Source organism: Vombatus ursinus, unplaced genomic scaffold (genome assembly GCF_900497805.2).
Source record: "Vombatus ursinus unplaced genomic scaffold, bare-nosed wombat genome assembly UNPS02014818.1, whole genome shotgun sequence".
Lineage (NCBI taxonomy): Eukaryota > Metazoa > Chordata > Mammalia > Diprotodontia > Vombatidae > Vombatus > Vombatus ursinus.
Window position 1 is genome coordinate 16,994,224 of NW_020954596.1, and position 21,157 is coordinate 17,015,380.

General features: G+C 37.3%; 1 protein-coding gene across 3 annotated transcripts in view; it reads left to right on the plus strand.

Moving 5' to 3' along the window:
- EVC2 (EvC ciliary complex subunit 2) overlaps positions 1 to 21,157 on the plus strand; it is a 205,446-nt gene that overhangs the window by 66,982 nt on the left and 117,307 nt on the right. For all 3 annotated transcript variants that reach the window (XM_027836686.1, XM_027836688.1, XM_027836687.1), the window contains one exon: positions 2,342 to 2,490. In XM_027836686.1, coding sequence (XP_027692487.1) covers positions 2,342 to 2,490 — 149 coding nt within the window. The remainder of the gene's footprint in view (positions 1 to 2,341; positions 2,491 to 21,157) is intronic.

The following is a 21,157-nucleotide window of genomic DNA, read 5'->3' on the forward strand; positions in this document are numbered from 1 at the left end:
GTGTGCTTAGTTTGTCTTGTTTTGTTTTTAAAGATTAGAATTAGGTCAAGAAGGGAGGGGTGCACGTGTGCGCACGCGCGCGCGTGTGTGTGTGTGTGTGTGTGTGTATTTGCAGTTGGTCACCAGGGAGAGTAATTTTCTCTGTTAGAGAGCAGTGTGGCTGGTAGAAGACCCTTGTTTAGAATGCTCTGGATCATAATAATGATAATAATACTAATAACACAATTGTGGCATTTTAAGATCTGCAAAATGTTTGACAAAATTGATCCTCAAACCCTGTGAAGTAGGGACTATTATTATCCCCAGGGTCACACAGTTGGTGGGCTTCTAAGGAAGGAATCACACTAATGTGTTCCTGCCTCTAAGACCAGCACTCTATCCATTATGACATCCAGCTGCCATGTTGAATGTCTTGTGATACTGGATCAAGAAGCAAATATATTGAACCAAACCCCAAGTCAGTCTTTGAAATAAAAGTTTTTATCCTGGATTTCATGGAATTTCAGGTATCAGAGTTCACTTGGACATCATATTATCCAGGGGTTCTTAATCTTTCGGGGGGGGGGGGTCACAGGCCTATTTGGAAGTTTAATGACGTGGATGGATCCCTTCTCAGAATAATGGGTTGAAGGAAATGCTGACTTCAGTTGGTGAAAATAAAGCCATATTTTTTTCTCATCCAAGTTTGTGGCCCCCCTGAAATCTAATAGACCCCTTGGAGTCCATGGACCCCAGAATAAAAATCTCTGATAAAGGCAAAAGCCTTCATTTTATAGTTGAAGAACTGAAGCTTCAAGAAGTTTCTTGGCCAAGGTCACATTGCAACTTGGTAACAAAGCTGAAACTTGAAACCAAATCCCTTTAATTCTCTTTTCTATCCCTTTTCCACTATATTCCAGCTACTTCTTTTCCTAATTTCCTCAAGCTTTTTTTTTTTTAAATCCACAACAGAACTAAAGAAACATTGAATGGTATGAGAATAACCCTCCTCCCTTAGAGAGGATTTTTGCTACGTCTCCCATACATAAGTCATCATTGACCACATGCTTCCACCTGATTTCATTTTTGTCCTTTAGCTTATTGCTTTTAATATTCATGGACCTCATTAATGGAGTATAGTTGGAAAGAAAACAGGCAAAATTCTTGACAGGAGTTAATTCTGGGTCTTAGAAGGAGATCACAGCCTTGGCAAGGTAACCAACGATGTGTTAATTTGATTCCAGTTTTGAAAATCTTTGAACATTTTGCCTTGAAAATGCATGGTAACTAACATCTTCCTCTATCTTGGTATTTTACTTTCTTTTCATAATAATAATTTAGGAAATGTAGGGAAAATACATGGTTTGATTGGCCTCCCCTGCCTTTGCATAATTTACTCTGAGTGCTGTGTAGAGAATCATGGCTGGTGTTCCATTGAAGTGAGAGCTTTACCCTCTGTGTAGCATGAAATAAGATGAAAAAATGCGTCTCACTATCTTGCTAATGCAGCTTTAGGCCCCCAAACTGAAAGATTCTAAAGAAACTTGGCATATTATATATTAATATTATATATAGAAATATATGTTATATATATAATGTTATATATACACATACATATATGTGTGTGTGTGTGTGTGTGTGTGTATATATATATATATATATATATATGTAAATACAGCTAGGAGGGTAACTTACATGTTGGATAATAGGTTCCAAAAATATCTTCATAGGGGCAGCTAGGTAGCACAGTGGATAGAGCACCAGCCCTGAAGTCAGGAGGACCTGAGTTCAAATCTGGCCTCAGACACTTGACACTTACTAGCTGTGTGACCCTGGGCAAGTCACTTAACCCCAGTTGCCTAAAAAAAAAAAAATCCCTTCATGTATTAGAATGATAGTCTCTATCTAATAAATGAGATTTAATATGAATAAATTTAAAGTCTTACATATCAATGAAAAAACCAACCACAAAAATATAAAATATACATTGGGTTTGTATGACTACCCTCTTTGGGGTTCAGTTTCCTGATTTATGAAGTGAGGAGCTTAGATCTGACACTCTCCAAGGTTCTTTCCTAGCTCTAATATTTTTATTCAGCAAGCTCTAATGGTGGTGTTCTGTGATCCCTTCCAATTGTAATACTTTATAACCTAAGGTCCCTTCTAATGCTATCATTCTGTATTCTATGTTTTGATGTCCCTTCTAGGTGCTACCATTCTGTGACTCTATGATTGGTTGTAAACCAGAGAAGTTTAATGATAATTCCATCTGTTGCTTCTGACACTTACCTATTTTATCTTTTCTAGTCTTGCCATTTCCTAGATAGCAATATAACTCAGGTTTTCTAAAATTCCTCTGCAGGTCCAGCAGGGCCTCCATCAAGAAAGCAAGCTGGAGTACTCACAGTTCACTTCAGTGGATGGTGTGAGTGAAGAATTCGCCGTCGGTGACCAAATCATTGACATACTGTCATCTGAAGAGCCAGGGCACATGGTTCAAGCCTTAGAAGAGTAAGAATCCATATTCCAGCTTGTCTTCCTCTGCGCCCTCTCCTTCACTCTGCCTCTGTGAACATGAGAAAGTTATACTCTTCTTCCAAACCCCCAGTGGACCAGCTGAACAAATTCATCCTCTTTCTCTATAACATTTTTGGATTATTCTAAGTTGTAGAACTTTGTAACATGAAGCCAATATCTACTTCCCTCCATCTTCTCCCTCTTCATTCTTCTTATTCTGAATCTGAACAATTCAACATTAATTTGGAATCAAGAAACTAGGTTTTACTATTACTTCTGTCACTATCCCTGGGCAACTTACTTTGCCAGAGGTGACATACAATTTGTGAAGAGGCAGCATAGTGTGGTTAGAAGGGGCGTTAATCAAATCTCAGTGTCAGCACCTGTGTGTGACCTTGGTCAAGCCATGTAGCCTTTTTGAACCTTAGTTTTCTCATCAGTAAAATGGAAACAATCCCTGCCCTTCTTATTTTAAAAAAAAGTTGTTGTAAGGACTAAATAATATAATGATTGTGAAGTGCATTAAGATGGTAAAGAGCTACAGAAATGTAATTGGATCTTGTGATACAACTGGAAGAAATAAAAAATGGTGAAAAGAGGAGAACTTTGTTAAAAAAAAATGGGAATTCAGCTAAAGCTTTCAAATGGAGAAGCTATCTGGTGATTTGGAAATAGAAATCAGAATTCAAACTAGATGTGAAAGGAACTTGACTTTCCTAAGTAAGGACAGCTTCATTTCCCTGAGATAACCACTATTTTACACCCAATTCAGAATGTGTTGTAACTAGATAATCATTACAAATAGAAGCACTGTTAGGATTCCTATAAGAGGTATCTATGACTCTAACCAGGCAAAGACATGGAAATGAGCTAACGTTAATTCATGTCAGCGTTGGAGTAATTTGACTTTCTTTTTTTTTTTTTTGTCATCTCCCCATTAGTCATTCTGGAGATATCCATCCATGTGCCTTCATGTTAGCTTAACATTCACATCAGAATGCAGAATTGAAAAATACTGATTTGGTATCAGGGCCCCAAATAAAAACACTCATGAAGGAGATGGAGATTGAGGACAAGGCCACTGATGAAGGTTAGACGGGCTAATCAAAAGTTACTTTCTGATAGTAACAGAAGTATTAAGTCACTGAGGGTCATCGTTTCTTGAAAATAGGGAAATGATTTGGCATATAGGATTTCAGGTTCACCTTGCAAGATTTGACTTGTAGGTAGGAGAGTACCCTATAAATATGTGAGCAGGGTAATTGACTTCATGTACCACAGTTCCTACTTTTAAAACTGCTCCATTACTGAATCTCAGCTCTCAGCTATTCAAATCTGGCTGCCATTTAATAACTAGGTGATATTGGGAAAATCTCTTTATTTCTTTGGGTCTCACTTTCCTCATTGGTAAAATAAGGAAGCTAGACTAGATGGTTTCAGAGGACCTTTCACCTCTAAATCTGATACTGTGATTCTATGTGGTTTTCCCTCTCTCTGACCTTTTCTATGTGGACAACAATAATGAACTAGAGTAAATATTCATTAACTAAGAACCAGCCTATTTAAATTAGATGATGAATTTTTCAAATCTCAGCAACTCTCAAAAAAGCATGTAGTAAATTATAAAAGGTTTGTGATTGTTGTTGATGGGAGGAATACTAACAAGAAATATGGGCATGATTGCCTTTTGGTCTTGGAGCCATAGAATCAGAGCATTTGTGAGTTGAAAGATTGCACCTAGCCAAGCAGTACAACCTGTACGTGAAGAGTCAGAAGGCTATGATTCATACCTTGCTTCTCTCTGTAGTTCCTTGTCTGCAAAGAAGGAATGATAATATTTGCACGCCTTTCTTCGCAGAATGGTTGAGGAAAGTGCTTTAAAAACCCCTAGAGTACTATAGAAATATTTGATTTGATATTTTGAAGCATCTCTGATCTCAACAGCATGGGTTCTCTTTGTCAGTATAGATCACAAATTATTTGTGCCTTCTCATGCTGAGCAAGACTTATCAATATGTCTTATCTAATGTTTTTTTTTTTTATATAGCTCCTCTAGATGGAGTAGGGGATAGAGTGCCAGATTTGGAGTCAGGGAAAATTAAATTTAAATCCTGCCTAAGACATTTACCACCGACATGACTCGGGGTAAGTCATTTACTGTTATGAGTCTCAGTTTCCTCATTTGTGAGATAGTGATACTAATGGGACTTGTTTAATTAGGTTGTTGTGAGGATCGAATGATATAATCTATATAAAGTACTTAACAAACTTAGCAAACTAAAGGATTATATGAATGTTAACTGTTATTAGAAGATTCATCTGACACCCTGGAGGTATTCCTCCAACCTTTTTAATATTTTGTAAAGACTGGTGATACACTTAGGGTATTTATTCTGCTTCATGATGAACTCATCTCCTTTTCTAGACATTTGCATTCTTGATGAAATCTTGGATGTGGCTTCTTGTGTTCTGTTAATTATCGGTAATACAGTACAGCTGAATGACAGTCACCATTGGTTTTCATTTATGTGTATATTATATATATACATATATAAATACACATACATATATGCATACATATACATATATAGACACATATACCCCCTACATATATATGTGTGTGTATGTATATCTGTTTATCTATCTATATATCCATCCTGTGATTTTAAGTTCTTTGATATGTGGCAATCTGATTTTAATCATATAACATAACTAGGATAACATCAGTGCTAAAAGTAAATGCTTTGACAGCATTTGGCAGTTTTGGATCACTGAAAGAGCTATAAAACTTTCCAAAGGTACATCAAGCTACAACTGGTTCCTAACCAACTTTATATCATTGTCTCAGCAATGTGCATTCTCCATCTCCTTGATATTTTTTGGGGGGGGGGGGGGAGGGAGAGATTGCTAGATTCTTCTCTCTTATGCCTGTGCAAGGATCTCAATGAAGTAGGCCCATGGTGTTCTAGGGCTTGGGTGAGGCATTCAGTACAATGTTGTCTTCAAATCAGAACAGCTGAAGAACTTCTTCGTTATTAGGGAATCCTTTGTCTGTTTTTGACATGACCAGCTCCATGGCAGTGGTGAATACTTTTGCCAAATAGGCATCTTTCCTTATTTTGTGTCTTATGTGATACAGGTAGTCAGTGAATTCTTAAATACATTATTTCCCTGCATCAGCATAAGCATTTTCCTTATGTGGAAGTCCTCATGCCAATGAAATCCCTATTCCTTTTTTCATTGCTGGTGGGTTCTTGGATATATGTTGGTAGTTACTGAAAGCTTTTTATCTGTTTTTTTTGCAGGGGAGGAGGTAATAATGCCATCTATATTATTTCTATTCTTTTGTAATTCTCCTTCCTCCTTTTGAAGTATCTTATAAATCGATTCCAAATCTATTTAAAATTATGTTCCCCTCTAAAATGCACTTCCTCTATATTAATTAAAATTCAATTAATTAAAATAAAAATTAATTAAAATTTTTAATGACTATTTCAGTATTTGTTTTCCTTTATTATGTTGTGTAAATACGCAAGATTTAATTTTATGCATTTAAAAATGTTATCCTGAGAAAGGGCCCTAGGCTTTACCAGGCTGCCAAAGGGGTTCATGGCTAAAAAAAGGTTAGGATCCCCTGCTCTAGAGATCTATTTGCTCAATTTGAGCTGCTCTTCTGAATATACATTTTAGGTGCATACAGACTCCACATATATCCCAATGGGTACTGATGTTTGAGAATCCAAATATGATAGCTCTATTATCATTGAGGATGAGAAGCCATTGCTGTCAAGATTGGGGAAGTATTATCTGCTTTTTTATATCCAGTTTCATCCCCAAATGTTCTTAGGGTGATATGGTTGAATTAGGTAGCCTACTAAGCTTTCTGTGAGCTTTGTTGGCCTTGTATGACTTCTCAGCTTTTTGAGATGCTATTTTTCAGTTTCCAATTTTCTTCTGTAATGTATTACAAATGACTTCATCTTTTAAATAGATATTACCCTTACAGTATTTACTTGCAAAGATAGTTTCTGGATTCCTTTGACCTCTTTGTCATTATGATCATTTTAGACTAAAATATATCTCAGAGATGTAGATAATGAGAATAAAAATCTGTATCTGTCACCCAGTTTTGAGAGTGAGAAGCTTACTTGAATAGATTGAGTCAGAGCTGTTGTAATTATATTCAATATAATCTCAAATCTATTGGTTTTCTCCCTGCTTTGCCGTTAACTTTGGTCTTCGTTTTAATTGGTCAGTACTTTGAATATATACAGACATCCAGTTCTGAAATAACAACTATATATCAATCACTCATTTCTTGTCTGTTAAAATACAGTCATTTTCATTTTTTCCAACTTCTGATGCTTTCACATCCAGACACTTCCAAATCTCAAAAACTATATTGATGCAATCCAGATGTATAATTCAGAACTTTTAGATGCTTTCATTTCTTAATACCAAACCAATATTTTTTTGGCTTTTCTTCCCTACTCCTATGTTGAATTTACTTTCCCTACTCCCATTTTGGATTTTACCTGAAGGTAAAGGTTGGCTTAGTTTTGAGGATCTTGTAAAGTTCTTCACAGAATTTCCTATTTCTTCCTCTAAAACATAAGCTGTGATTCCAATCATGGTGGACTGTTTGCATGTACTCATCCTGGTGCCTTCAATTGCTAACGCCCTCCCTCCCTCCCTTGTTTTTAACTACTTTGTGTTTATTTTATATAGTATATATTATCTTACATATATTCGTGTGCCCCTCTTATCTCCTGATAGGTTATAAACTTTTTGAGAGCAGGGATTGATTAATTTCTGCCTTTTTATCCCCCCATGCTTTGCATATTGCCTGGCACATAGTGAATATTTAATAAATGCTTATTGATCAAGCACTCGAAGATAACTTTGTCCTAGACAAAATGATGTATCTTGTGGCCCTTTGGTGCTTGAAGATACTGACTTCTCTGACTTTTTTTTCACATCTCTCAGAGGAAAGCTTATGAGTCAGCTTTCTATTTATTTTCCTTTATCAAATCAATTCAATAAATATTAATAACCACTAACTATGTGCCAGGTGTGGTGCTAAGCTCCTGATATATAAAGACAAAAACAAATAGTCCCTGCTATCAATGATCTTACCTTCTAGGGGGTTGGGGCTGTAGGTGGAGAGATATACTATGTACAAAGACAAATAAAATAGTCCTTTCCCTCAAAGGGCTTATATTCTATGGGGGGGGGGATAGAATGAGAGCTGGTAAAGGGGATATACCATGGACATAGATATGCTCAGCCTTCCATTTAGTGGCAATTTAGAAATGTCTTCTGATTTGATTTATAATGAAACTATCAATTTCTATGTAAATTTCAATTGTTTTAATTTAAAAACAAACACCAAAAGTAATCTCTTGACTTGCTTAATAACAAATAAATAGTACTCTGTATAAGCAGTGTCACCTGTTGATATATCCAGCCCTTACTATGGTACCTGGCCTATGTGGTGCCTGGCCTGCTTACTAAATGTTTAATAATTGATTGATCATTACTTCCTTAAGTTCTGAATGATTTCTTATGTCTAAAATCACAGAACTAAGAATGCACTCATAGTCCATTTGGGTTTTGAAACATTCATATTTTTAGGGAAAGCCTGGTCTATATTTGGACCAATACTATAGAAAGGAAAATAATGTCAGAAAGGAAATATAATAATAATAATAGTAACTAGTATTTATGTGTCACTTTATGTTAACATATGTTAGTTCACTTAATCCTCACAATGACCTTATGAGGTAGATGCTATTATTATCCCCATTTTACAAAGAGAGAACATTTGCCTAGGGTCTCATAGCCGTAAGTGTTTAAAGCAGGATTTGAACCCAAGTCTTCTTGAGTTTCTTTTGCTCTATCCACTGTACTGCCTAACTCACCCATGAAATGACCATGATAGTTACTCACTTGTGGATTACTTTATAGTTATAAAGTTCCTCATATGTGAAGACAATTGGATCCTCACAACAGTCTTGTGTAGTGACTAATACAAGTATTTTTATTCCCATTTCACAGATGAGGAAACAGACTCAGCAAGAAAAGTAATTTGCTTAATTTTATGTAGCAAGGCAGAGCTAGGAATTCAAACTCAACTATTTTGATTTCAATTTCTTTAACTTTGCTACTCCAAGACCAAAAAAAAGCAAAAGTAGCTCTTTCCTTGATTTTGTTTTGATGGAAAGAGAAGTATAGATTTGTCTCCAATTCTAAATTACTAGAAAGTATCAGCAGGACCTAGAACAGGCAAGTTTGGGTGTATGAATGTAATAAAAATATTTTTAAATGTCCTCACACATTGCACAGCTATCTTTGAAAAGAGTATGTCTATTTTCCCTCTCCTTATTCAACCTTATTAAAAAAAAATTGCCTCTGTGATCCAGAAGTATAGTTCAGTTCCATCAGTTGGTTGGAAATCTTAACCTAGTAATCTTACGCCTCTGAGTATTTGAGATGTGAGAATTTCTTTGTAATCTTAAACTCTTAATTAACTCTGATTTTCCAGTTTTTCATTTCTTATAATGCTTACTAGTAACAAGAGGTAAAATACTGTTCAGAATATAAATGACTTAATATGTGACTGAAAAATTTGAGTCAGCTTTTCACTACTAAAATAACACTTTCCAATAAACAATAATTCACCCCAGTTGTAAAATCCTATTGTGGTCTTTTGCTAATGAGTTTCATGATGAAATAGAAGCTTTAGTTACCTTTTTTGTTGATGACCTACATGTCTCCTCTGTTAGAATGTAAGCTCTGTAAGGAAGCATACTCTGCCTTTTGTCTTTTTATCCCTAGTCTCTGGCCCATAAGAAAAATTTAATAAATGCTTTCTGATTTTGACTGTTGATATACTGTTTAAGAGAACACTCTCTCTGTTTAGTCCCATAATCTTTTGTGATTGAGTTGTTTCAGTCATGTCTGACTCTTCATGACCCTATTTGAGGTTTTCTTGACAAAGATACTGCAGCAGTTTGCCATTTCCTTCTCTAGATCATTTTACAGATGAGGAAACTGAGGCAAACAGGATGAAGTTACTTTTCCAGGGTTGAATAGCTAATAAGTGTCTGAGGTCAGATTTGAACTCATAAAGTGTGGCCCTGCACTCAATCCACTGCTCCATCTAGCTGTCCTTCCCTCAATATACCCACTTCTAATAAGTTTTTAGAAAGTATTGTAGAAACAACATTAGACCAGGAATCAAAAGACTTGGGTGGCAATATGGTCCATTCCTGACAGCATTGAAATGGAAGAGAAATATTCATATCCCTCCTCCTTTTTGAGACAGGCTAATGTACCCCAGGGAGACTGTGTCCTGCCCAAGGTCAGACAGCTAGGAATGTAAGCATAAAATTGAAGGACACAAATCACACAAACAAAAGGAAACACTCAGTCTCCTTTGGCCACAGCCGCCGTATTCAGGATCACATAATACTGTATTTGTATAATACTATATGCTACTCATTGTTATAGTCTGACCAAGGTTTCCTTGCTTCTAATTAGAAGATTGTAAGTTCTAAAGAGAAGAAGTATTCTATAGGTAAACAAAGAAGTATGGCGCCAGATTTATGGTTATTTCTATGGAGTTCCTGCTGGTGGGTTGGTTTTTTTTTTTTTGTTTATTTTTGTTTGTTTTTTTTTGCCTTTAAGATCCTTTAGACATGCTGTAGGCTAAAGGAGAGTCTAAGATGGGGGTAGGCAAGAGGAATTTTGTGGCAATGGAGGGCTGTCACTGCTTAGCTGTGTTTGCTGCTTACCTCATGTCTCAGGCAGCTTGGAGTATTGAAAAAGCATAACTTGGATAAAACAAATAAAAATAAAACAGCCCACCTTTATCCCCAGCACTGGCCACGGGAATGGATTCGTGCAGAGATTGGTTCATAGAAGCATGAGGTTGGCTTGGGGAGTTTTAGCCTTGTCAATACCTAGTTCCTTGCCATATATGTTCATCTGATCTTATCCTGCTTCTTCAAATAGGTTTCCCTAATGAGAAGAGAAAGGCCTGGCTGCTATACAAGAATATCATAGGATCATACATTGAGAGGTAGAAGGGATCTTAGAGGCCATCAAACTCAACTTCCTCATTTTACAGAAGAGAAAACTGAGGCTCAGAGGAATTTAAGTGACTTGTATAAGTTCACCTAGGTAGTTCATTTAAGTTTAACAAGCATTTATTAAGCCCCTACCATGCATAAGACATTATGATTTCATTCATTTCAAAAATGAAAGATGCTCTACCCTCAAGGAAGTTATGGTCTGCTTGACAAGGGTGGCAGAGGCTACAACATGTACTAATCAGAATGATATGAAGGACATCAGAGTGGGATGAAGGCAAAGGAGAGAGTTAACAAAGTATTCTAGGAAGACTTGAGAAGGGAGAAAATGTAGTCAGCTAGGACATGGAGGTGGAGTGTCCATTACTCCTTCCTCTTCAGGGAAGGTCTCATAGGTGAAGATGCCATACATCAGTAGCAGTATCACTCAATGGAAGTTACTAATTTGTTTTTCTGATCCAAAGCTGCGTCATGCCAGTTTGGACAGTGTGTTTTCTAAGAGTATTACCCTGCTGGATGAGAGGATCGTTGAAGACCAAGACCTCAGTGGGCTAGTGGAATGGAATCTGGATAGGTGTTTAGGAGGTGCAGGTTTTAGGTCCAGCTTCCCCACTAACCGGCTATGTGACCTGGGGCAAGTCACTGCAAATCACTGGCCTTCTGGTTCCTAATCTCTAAAATAATGTAATCTCTAAGGACCCCTCCCACCTTGAAATGCATGGTGGTTCTTCTAAAATTCTTAGCATCATCGAATATGTGGTCTCTAATAATAACAATAATGATAATAATAATAACTTATACTTCTATAGCACTTTATAGTTTACACAGCACTTTGCTCACTCTGACCCTAGGAAATAGTGATGATTTTATTCTTGACACATTACAAATAAGGAAGCTGAGTCCTGGAAAAATGAAGTGAATTTCCCTGAGTTACACTGATTGTTAAGTGTATGAATCCAGCTCTTATAGAGCCAGGATGGGAACTCTTTCTGGGACATGCCCTTTATCCTTCAGATGACTCTGAAAACATAAACAGTGGCCTGTCTTCTTTGTCGCCAGCTTTTACAGCTTTTATTCCTTGGTGTGGATGCATTGATTTTGTTTCAGATTCTTTTACCACCCAATAAAGCCCCTGTTTGTGACCACAGCTAAATAAAACTGCCCAATAAACCGTGGACATTAGATGGATGTTAATATGCCTAGAAGGCTTTGGAGTCGCATTATTCCCGAGATACTTTGATAGCTGATATGTAATTCTTTGTCCAGCTCTAGCTGCCACAGTGTGTCCCATTCTTAGCTTATAAATTGTCTCCCTCGCTTTTTAAGGGTTGAGCTCCTGATAGTAAGTGTGATGTGTATATGCATTGCAGCTAGGATGTCTGCCAATTGTTTATGCCAATCTTGCTATTTTAGGAGTATCCTGTTCTGTAATTCAGCTGATGCTTAGACAGATGGTTGGCCCAAAGAAGTGATCAAAGCTACTCAAACTGAGAGGCAATGTGAGACAAAGGCAAGAACACCTATACTGGAGTCAGGATACCTGGGTTCTCATCATAGCTCTACCACTTACTACCTGTGGAATTTGGGGCACCTTCTTCTCTGGACCTCAGTTTCATCATCTTTTTTCTTTTGTTTGTTTCCTCAGCTCTCTCTTTTTGCCTAGGTTTTGGTTAGCTCTGAAAATACAGAAATCCAGGAACATAGAATGTTAGTGCTGAAAGATACCTTAGAACATAGAATAATAACTGGTCTCTTTTCTGGAGTACTTCAAAGTTTACAAAGTGTTTTCTCACAATAGTCCATGAGGTAGGCAATACAAACATTGATAGAGAGGAAAATGAAGTTCAGAGTAGACTGTCTTACCCATGCTTACACATTTAGCAAGAGTCAGATGACAGACAATGTCAGATACCGTGGAAACTGTGATGTCAGAGCAGGAGCCTTGGAGAACATTTCATTAAACCCCCTCATTTCATAGATAAGAAAGCTGAGGTCCAGAGAAGGGAATGACACATCTAACATCATATGGCTAGCTAATAATAATGGTCAGAACTAATACTTAAGTCAGCTGACTCACAGGTGAGTTCTTCCCCCTTGTTCCATCTTATATGTTTCAGGCAATTCCCTAGGATTCATGCACTAAGTTCATACCAAGGCTATGATTTTCATTTGTGGATGGAGTTTCCATCTCTGCCAAAAAAAAGAAAAAAACAAAACAAAACAAACAAACAAACAAAAAATCAAAAACCAAAACACAGCTTTGAGTTTTAGCACATACCTGCTTTGGCAACAGAGACTCGGAAAGGTTGAGAAGCCTGTGAGACAAAGTTAGGTCTAGAAGCTCAAAAATTTATGACTTTATAAATCTTTTATATAGCACTTTGAACGTTAATAAATTCTTTACAATACCTTATCTCACTTGATCTTTGCAATGCATTCTTTCCTTTTACATATGAGGGGACTGAGGCTCAGAGAAGTTTAACAGTTTGCTTGACGTAGTTATCAGAGCCTAGATTTAAACCTGTCTTCTTAACTAAGTCCAAAACATTCTCTATACTTTGCTGTTTCCCAGTTAGTTCTCTTCCCTGAACTTCTTATGATCCAGCATTAGTTGAATTAGCTTTATGTTTTTATGACCTACTCCCTGAAACAGTACCTGTTTGTGACCTAAATGTGTGACCTAAAATACCTCCAACCATCAAGAGGGGTGGAGCAGAAAGAGAAGAAGGAATTGTATGGGGTCAAATTCTTTTAAGGCACTGAGCAGGAGTTACTTTTTCATTGGAGTTTCTCTTCCATAGATGTCATTTGCCAGCTAAACAATCTTATTTGTATGTTACAGTTTCAAAATTGGAAGGCATCTTTGATGTCATTAGTCCTACCATTACTTGAAATGGGAATACTTTCTACTTATACCCAAAAGACAACTAATCATACGGCCTGCACCTGAAGAACTCCTTGGAAGGGAAACTCACTACCTCCTAGAGGACTCTCATTACACTTTTGGACAAAAAATAATTGCTTAATGAATCGCAGAATCTCAGTTGGAAGGACCTCAGAGGTCATGTGGTCCAGTCTCTATTTGACCAAGAATCCTCCCCTCCAGCATCCCCAGTAGATCGCCATCCAGCCTCTGAATCTAGCAGGCTTTCCATTGATGTCGAAGGGAACTCTGATTTAAGTAAGATTTAAACTCTGAAGCTCTCTAGTAAGAACCAAATCACTGCTAAAGCAAACCATTCCATTTTCTGAAGAAATTATTAAGTTTTTTTGTTCTCTTTTCTGAGTGCTGCCCACGGCTACTATTTCTTCACTTCAGGCCCAAGCTAAAATTTAAAAAACAGTTTAACCCCTTTCCTACATGGAAGTTCATAAAATCCTTTTTAAAAAGTGATCATGTTCCTCTCAAGAATTCTCTCTATAAGGCTAATGTTTCCAGTTGCTTCAACTGATCCTTTTGTGGCCTGGTCTCTGGTACTGTCCCCAATCTCTTCACTGCCCTTTGGAAGTACTGCAGGGTATCATAGCTTTATGTCTAGAGGGGGTATTAGAGGTGATCAAATCCATTCCCCTCCTCCCATTTTGTAGATGAGGAAACTGAGGAACAGAAGGATTAGGTGACTTGACCAGGGTCAAACAACTAGTTAAGTGTCTAAGACAGAATTTGAACTCAGGTTCTCCTGACTTCAAGTCTACTGATCCCTACACTTTACCATGCTGTGTCTCAGTGATCTTAAAAAGAGGCACTCTGAACCGAGTACGATGTTCTGGCTGGAATTTGATCATGGAATAAGCAAGTGAGATCATCACCAACCTCCTTCTGTGGGTTATTCTTTTATTGATGTAAATTAAGATGGCAATGGAGCTTTGCATGACCACATCCCATTGGGTTATATTGAGCCTACTATCTACTAAACCTCTGAGGTCCTTTTTCATGTGAACAGTCACACTGCCTGCATTCCGGACCTTCACAGTTGATTTTTTTAGTCCAAATGCGGGACTTTGAAACCTTATTAGAGATAGAGTTTCTAAAAAAAAATCTCAGGGGGGAAGAACTCTCCTCAAACACAAACATTGATGTCAATTTCCCGCTTCCTCAAAACTCCTAATAGAATATTAACTGAATAAAATCTATTCTCTCAAGATATTCCAATGGATTGAATATTTTTTCTTATGTTCTTTAAAAAAAGAATGATTTCTAAATGATTAGCTCCCCTTAGACATTTTTAATTTATTTTTGTAACACTTGTTAGTATGTGTGAAACACAATGAAAAGGTTAGCAGCTACTGCAGAATCATAGAATTTTAGAGTAGGTAGGTAATTCAGTGTGTTTAGTCCAACTGATACCCCAAAAGAATCTCCACCGTAACTTATCTGACAAGTGGATTTTTCACACTTCACTTGAATGCCTCCAGGGATGAGAAACTCACTTCCTCTCTATGCAGCTCAATTCATTTTGGGGGGCAGCTGTAATTACTAGGAAGATTTTTACTTCAGTCTTGAATTTGCGTCTTTGTAACTCCAATCTTGGGCGGCTAGGTGGCATGGTGGATAAAGTGCCAGGCATTTACTAGCTGTGTGATAGCAGGCAGGTCACTTAACCCTGTTTGCCTCAGTTTCCTCATCTGTAAAATAAGCTGGAGAAGGAAATGGCAAACCACTCCTTTATCTCTGCCAAGAAAACCCCAAATGGAGTCACAAGAGTCAAACACAACTGAAACAGCTGAACAACAAAAACTCTCACGTTTTGGTCTTGGTTCTGCCCTTTAGAGGCAAACAAAGCATGTCTAATCCCTTTTGCACTTAATAACCTTTTTAATACTTCGAGTCCAACCTTCTGACTAACCCTCCAGTCCTCTCAGTCTTCTCTTCTCCAGGCTAAATATACCCTTTCCTTTCAACTCTTCATGGCATGAACTCTTGGACTCAAGGCCCTTCACTATCCTGGTTGCCTTCCTCTGGATAGGCAACTAGTTATGAGTTAAATGTCTTTTCAGAAGCAACTATTTCCATTTTGAAGTATGGTCTGCTTATTTATTTTATGTCTTTATTCCTTAACATTTTCAGATTTACAGCATATTTGAAGGCAAATAATAGCCTTGAAATCTATCTTATTTATTAACATTTTACTCAGGTTGGTGATGATTTGTCTCTCTCTGGGTTTTGTGGAATTTTTAGCTATGCATTCTTAAAGTACTTAAATGTAAGACTTGTTCCTTCATTTCTTCAGTGGGTGTTAATTGGGCGTCTACCCAGTACAAGGCACTGGTCAGAGAGATCTCTTATCTGTTCTATAAATACTTACTCTAGTGTAATTCCAGTGTGAGCAGTTGAATGCAGTAGAACGGATAGCTGAGAATCACAGTGTTAGAACTGGATGGAACCTTAGGCCGTAGAACATAGGATATTAGATATAAGTGACCTTAGGGATTCTAGAATCCTACTTCCCCATTTTCCAGATGAATAAACTGAAGACTGAAAGTCAGCATGGCTCCAGAGTCAAATCCTTCCTCTTACCCATACTAGCTGTGTGGCTGTGGGAATGTCACAATCTCTCAGTATACCAGGCAACTCTCTAAGGCTATAGATTTCAGAAAAAATTTGCTGATCTGCCTGGATATAAGGAGTTTGTTCACTAATAGCTCCCTATGTTGATGGCATCCCAGGTCTTGGCAGCTGAAACAAAGGAAGAAAAAAAAAAGACTCTAGGTCTAGAGAGAGGGATTAACTTGTCTAGTCACATAGGAATTTTGCATCAACACCATAGACAATAAAACTATACTTATAAATCCAATCACTTGCTCTTCTAGCTCTTCATGTTGCTTCTTTTACTCAGCACTGAAACCAGGGTCATCTCAGTAACTCACTCCACCCAACCTGTGTTCCCCTCTAGGCGTCCCTGCTATGCATAGCATCATTCAGACACGTAAAGAACATAGTTCCTTATGGATGTGATTTCTTATTGTTGATTGTTACTTTATTCAAGGCACAGATTTTAAATACAGTTGAGATGAGCCGATTTTGGAGCATCTGAGATTAGCCTATTATGTGAGAATGGCTGGTCTTTTCCTTGTGTGTACTAAGAGCTTAGATTTTTTTTTTCTAAGTCCAGTTATTGAGGATGGTGAGAAATAGATTTGTTCATTTGCACAGGTTAATGGAAAGAACACTTAATTTAGAAGACCTAAGTATAGACCACACTTCTTTCTTCCCCATTCCCTGAGAGAGGTGTCTCTAGGTCTTTAAGACAGAGACAGAACTCAATGTTGTGACTAATACTAGATATAAAATTCAAGGTGAAAACTTGGAACTTTGCATAAATTGGAGTTGGTAGGAATAAAACGGACTAAGATTTTGTAATTTCTAACTCAGTGTAGGAATAACAAAGGAATTGCTGATGAGGTGATTGGTGTTCACTGATTGGAATTTTGATCATCGACTCTGAACGTGAGAGATGCAGGTGGGACACTGTTAAGATGATTCAGTGGAGAGTGACTGGAGCGTGAAATCAGAATCTTTGCTGGCAGGTGGCATTAAATATACATGAGTGTGGTGAAGGTTAAACATGTGATGAAGGCAACATTTTACTTCTACGTCTGCATGAATTTCCAAAGATAAATGATCAACCAAGTGAAATGACAGTATTGCTAAATAAGACTAATAATAGATGATGTTTCTATAATGCTTTAAAGTTTATAAAAATTCTTTCTTCACAACAACAGTGTGAGGTAGGTAATGAGAGTATTTTTATCCTCATTTCAGAGATGAAGAAACTAAAGGTAGAAGTTGTAATGTGGCTTACTCAGGGTTATGCAGCTTAGAAATGGACAGATCTGAGAATCAATCTAGTCTGTACTTTTTAGAATCTAACTTTTTAAAGATCTTTTTGAAAAATTGGTACATTTAACCTATCTCTAATACCTTAGGATCTTTTCCATTCTTCACAACTGTTCAAAGATTGCTAGAAATGGTTCTATGATTATGTCTACAAGCATTTAAAATTTTAAGATAAAACAATGGACAATGGAATAAATAATTTTTTTTAGTAAGTGAGAGTGCCCAAAAATAGAATTGCTGACTAAAAGTAGAGTTCTCTGTCACTAAAGGGATTCAGAGACTGGATGGCCATCTTGTCAAATATGTTATTGGATGGATTCTTTCACTGGTTAGAAAGGTAGGAGGCATAACTAGGTGATTTTAACTTTCTTTCCAACTTTAATTCCATGAAATATACAATTCTCTCCATTGATCCTAGTTATCCCCTTCAGAGCAACAACTGTCTCTCTGAGATATATCACAAACCTTCCAATATTTCAAAACAAGATTTCTTTCCTGACTTTACTATTTTTCTTTGGCAAAATAGTAGCATCAAACAAATTATGAAAAAAATGGAGAATCTGAAACATGCATTTTTCTCAATCTCATATCTCAATCTCACTTTTTAAGAGATCTAGGAAGATTTTTTTAATAATTTTAAATATATGTAGGGAACAATGCTTTCTCCTGACTCCTCCATTAGGTCTCAGATGGGGGTCTATCTGAGAATAATTTCTGGATTTTGCATTAAGGTAAGGGAATTACACCCTTATAGTCAGGGACAGAGGGTTTTCATCAAGGGCCAATAAAAATGAATTTGCCTGGAATTTTGAAAATCAAACAAAAAATGCTTTAAACTAATAAAGAGAATGAGGAAGGAAAAAAAACTGTCCATGATATCAAGCTAAGTATTATAATGAAGAATCATAATTTAGGTAGGAACACAAGAGATGACCAGAATTTCATAGGAAATAAAATCCAAGACAGTGGTCAAAAGTAATACTCAAGGTATTAGGATCAAGCAAAGTGAGTCACAAGAGTACAAATTTGACCTCATAGGTGTCATTGAGACTTGATAACATGAAATGCTACACTGAAACATGATTCTGAGCCAGAGTGGTAAACTTCGAAAGGAGCAAGTTAAACACATGTTATATGAGCATTGAGAGACTGGGAGGAGAGGTGGAATAGCATTGTATAATAAAATGATATATGAATGTTAGGAAATCCAGGAACCAGAGGGGGTAAGCATGGTAGAGAATATTTGGATGAAGATTCACAGAAGCAAGAAAAGATGTGATATTCTAGTTGGAATTTGTTGTAGACTGGGAGAAAGTGAGGAAAGTCTCCAGTACATTGGGTCAAACACACTGTGCCAAACAGATGGGAGAACATGGGCAAGCGATACACAGGAATGGCAGGATGGATGGGTTGTGCTCTGTATCACTCGAGGGGACTTCCAAATTGATGACATGGATGGTTTTCCATTTGGACATAGTACAGAATGCCTGGACACGAAAGAAAATAGATAAGGAGCGTGGGAAAGAGAGTAGCAGTAAGGGAGTTTGGTTATTGGCCTCCAGTTGGGTGCTTTCTCTTCCCAAAGCCATAGAATTAATAATTTCTTAACTTGCCTTTATGAAAATCTATTCTTTAAAAAGTGGGGAACCAATGAAGGCAATTCCTCTTCAGGTTCTAATCCTAACCAACAAGATAATCCTAGGGTTGAATATGTGATGGAGAAAGATAGGAGAACCAAGGAGAGTCCAATATGCATCCGAGATTTTGGAAAACAAAATTCCAAAAGGTTCAGAAGAAAACAGAGGCAGGACTTCATGGCCTAAAGTTCTACAAGGGAAGTCAACCCAGCAAGAATGGGAAACTTTCTCAGAAACAGATTCTGAAAACAATGAAGTAGGGAAGGAAGGGAGCGAGCAAACATTTATTAAATACTGAAAACATTAAAAAATTAAAATTTAAATGTTAAAAACATTTAAAAAATTAAATTTATTAAATTAAGGGAGGTAGTAGGAGAGCATCAGCTGCTTCTGAAAAAGCCAAGTCTCCAGATCAAGAGGAACTATATGCTATGAAATTGACATTAAGCTATCGTATATGGTTGCTGAGTCTCTGTCTAGCATATTGGAAAACTTACTTTTTAGAAAAAAAGGAAAGATGAAATACATTTTGCAGAACTGCACATATATAACCCATACGAATTGCTTGACTTCTCAACAAGCAGTTACAGGAAGAAAGAAAGGAGAGCATTTGGAACTCAAAAATTTTTAAAAATGAAAGTTAAAAATTGTTTTTATGTGTAGTTGGGGGAAAGTAAAATATTTTAAAAAAGCAAAAATGGAGAGATAAGGGCTACAAAGACAGTTAAATGTATGTGGAACTGCTTGAAAGTCCAATTCCGAAGAATAGCAATTCATGGTTAATGTAAACTTAGAAGCAGTTCCAAGGGAATTGTACTTGGTCCTGTATCTTTTAATATTTTAATCAGCTATTTCAAAGGCAGTGTGGTATAGTAGATAAAATACTGGATTTGCTGTCCTGGGTTTGGATACTACCTCTAACTTTAGATTTGTGACTATAAGCAAGTCAGTTAACCTCGCAGAGCGTCCAAATGTTCCCTAAGATTTACCTACTAAGTCATTCATAGGTTAAAATCTGTGTTGAAGAGCTGAGTTCCCATACTGGGAATTATCCATGCTGATAAAATCACAGATCCTTCAAATATCACATGTCAGGGGTTTGGATCGAGGCTTATCAGATTTGCAGATGACACAACACTTGGAGGCATAACTAGCACAGTGAATGACAGAGCCAGAGTCCTCCAAAAAGATCTCACCAAGGTTGTGCTGAATCTAGTTAATTAAAACTTGATAGGGATAAATGTAAAATCTCACCCTTGGGTTAACAAAAATTAGAGAGCACAAATATAGGAGAGGCATGGCTAAATAGCGGTTCATCTGAAGAAACAAAAAGATCTATGGGGTTTCGCTTAATGAATAAACAGTGTCATATGGCAGCCCCCAAAGTTGTTTTGGTTTTTGTCTACGTTGAGAGAGCATCTCCAACGGGGGAGGTGAAAGGGCCACTGACTTCTGACTTGATTAGATGAAAACTGAAGTGTTTAGTTTGGGGATCCACATTTTAGGAAGGGTGATGATAAACTGGAAAGGATCCATAGGAGGTCAGCCAGGATGACAGAGAGACCTGGGCAAGACTGACCTGGGGAAGGGATCTTACGTATCTTTTAGATTTCACAAATGAGGAAACTGAGCTGGTTTAAGCAACCGAGTCAGAGTTAGAACAGTAATCACCAATCAGGAGCATAGAAGTAATGAGATAACTGTCGTAAGTATTTGAAGGGCTATCATATGGGAGAAGATCTAGACCTGTCTTGTTTGGTCACAGAGACCATACCTAGGAACAATGGATGGAGCTATAAAGAGGCAGATTTGGAGTGAGGCAGCAAGGTGGCACAGCAGATGGCACAGTGCTGGGCCTGGAGTCAAGAAGACCTGAGTTCGAATGTAACCTTAGACACTAGCTGTGTGACCCTGGGCAAGTCACTTAACCTCTGTTTGTCTCAGGTTCCTCATCTGTCAAATGAACTGGAGAAAGGGAAATAGTGAACCCCTCTAGTATCTCTGCCAAGAAAACGCAAAACAGGGTCATGAAGAATTGGACATGACTGAAATGACTGAACAATAACAAATTTGAATTAATGCAGGGAAAAGTT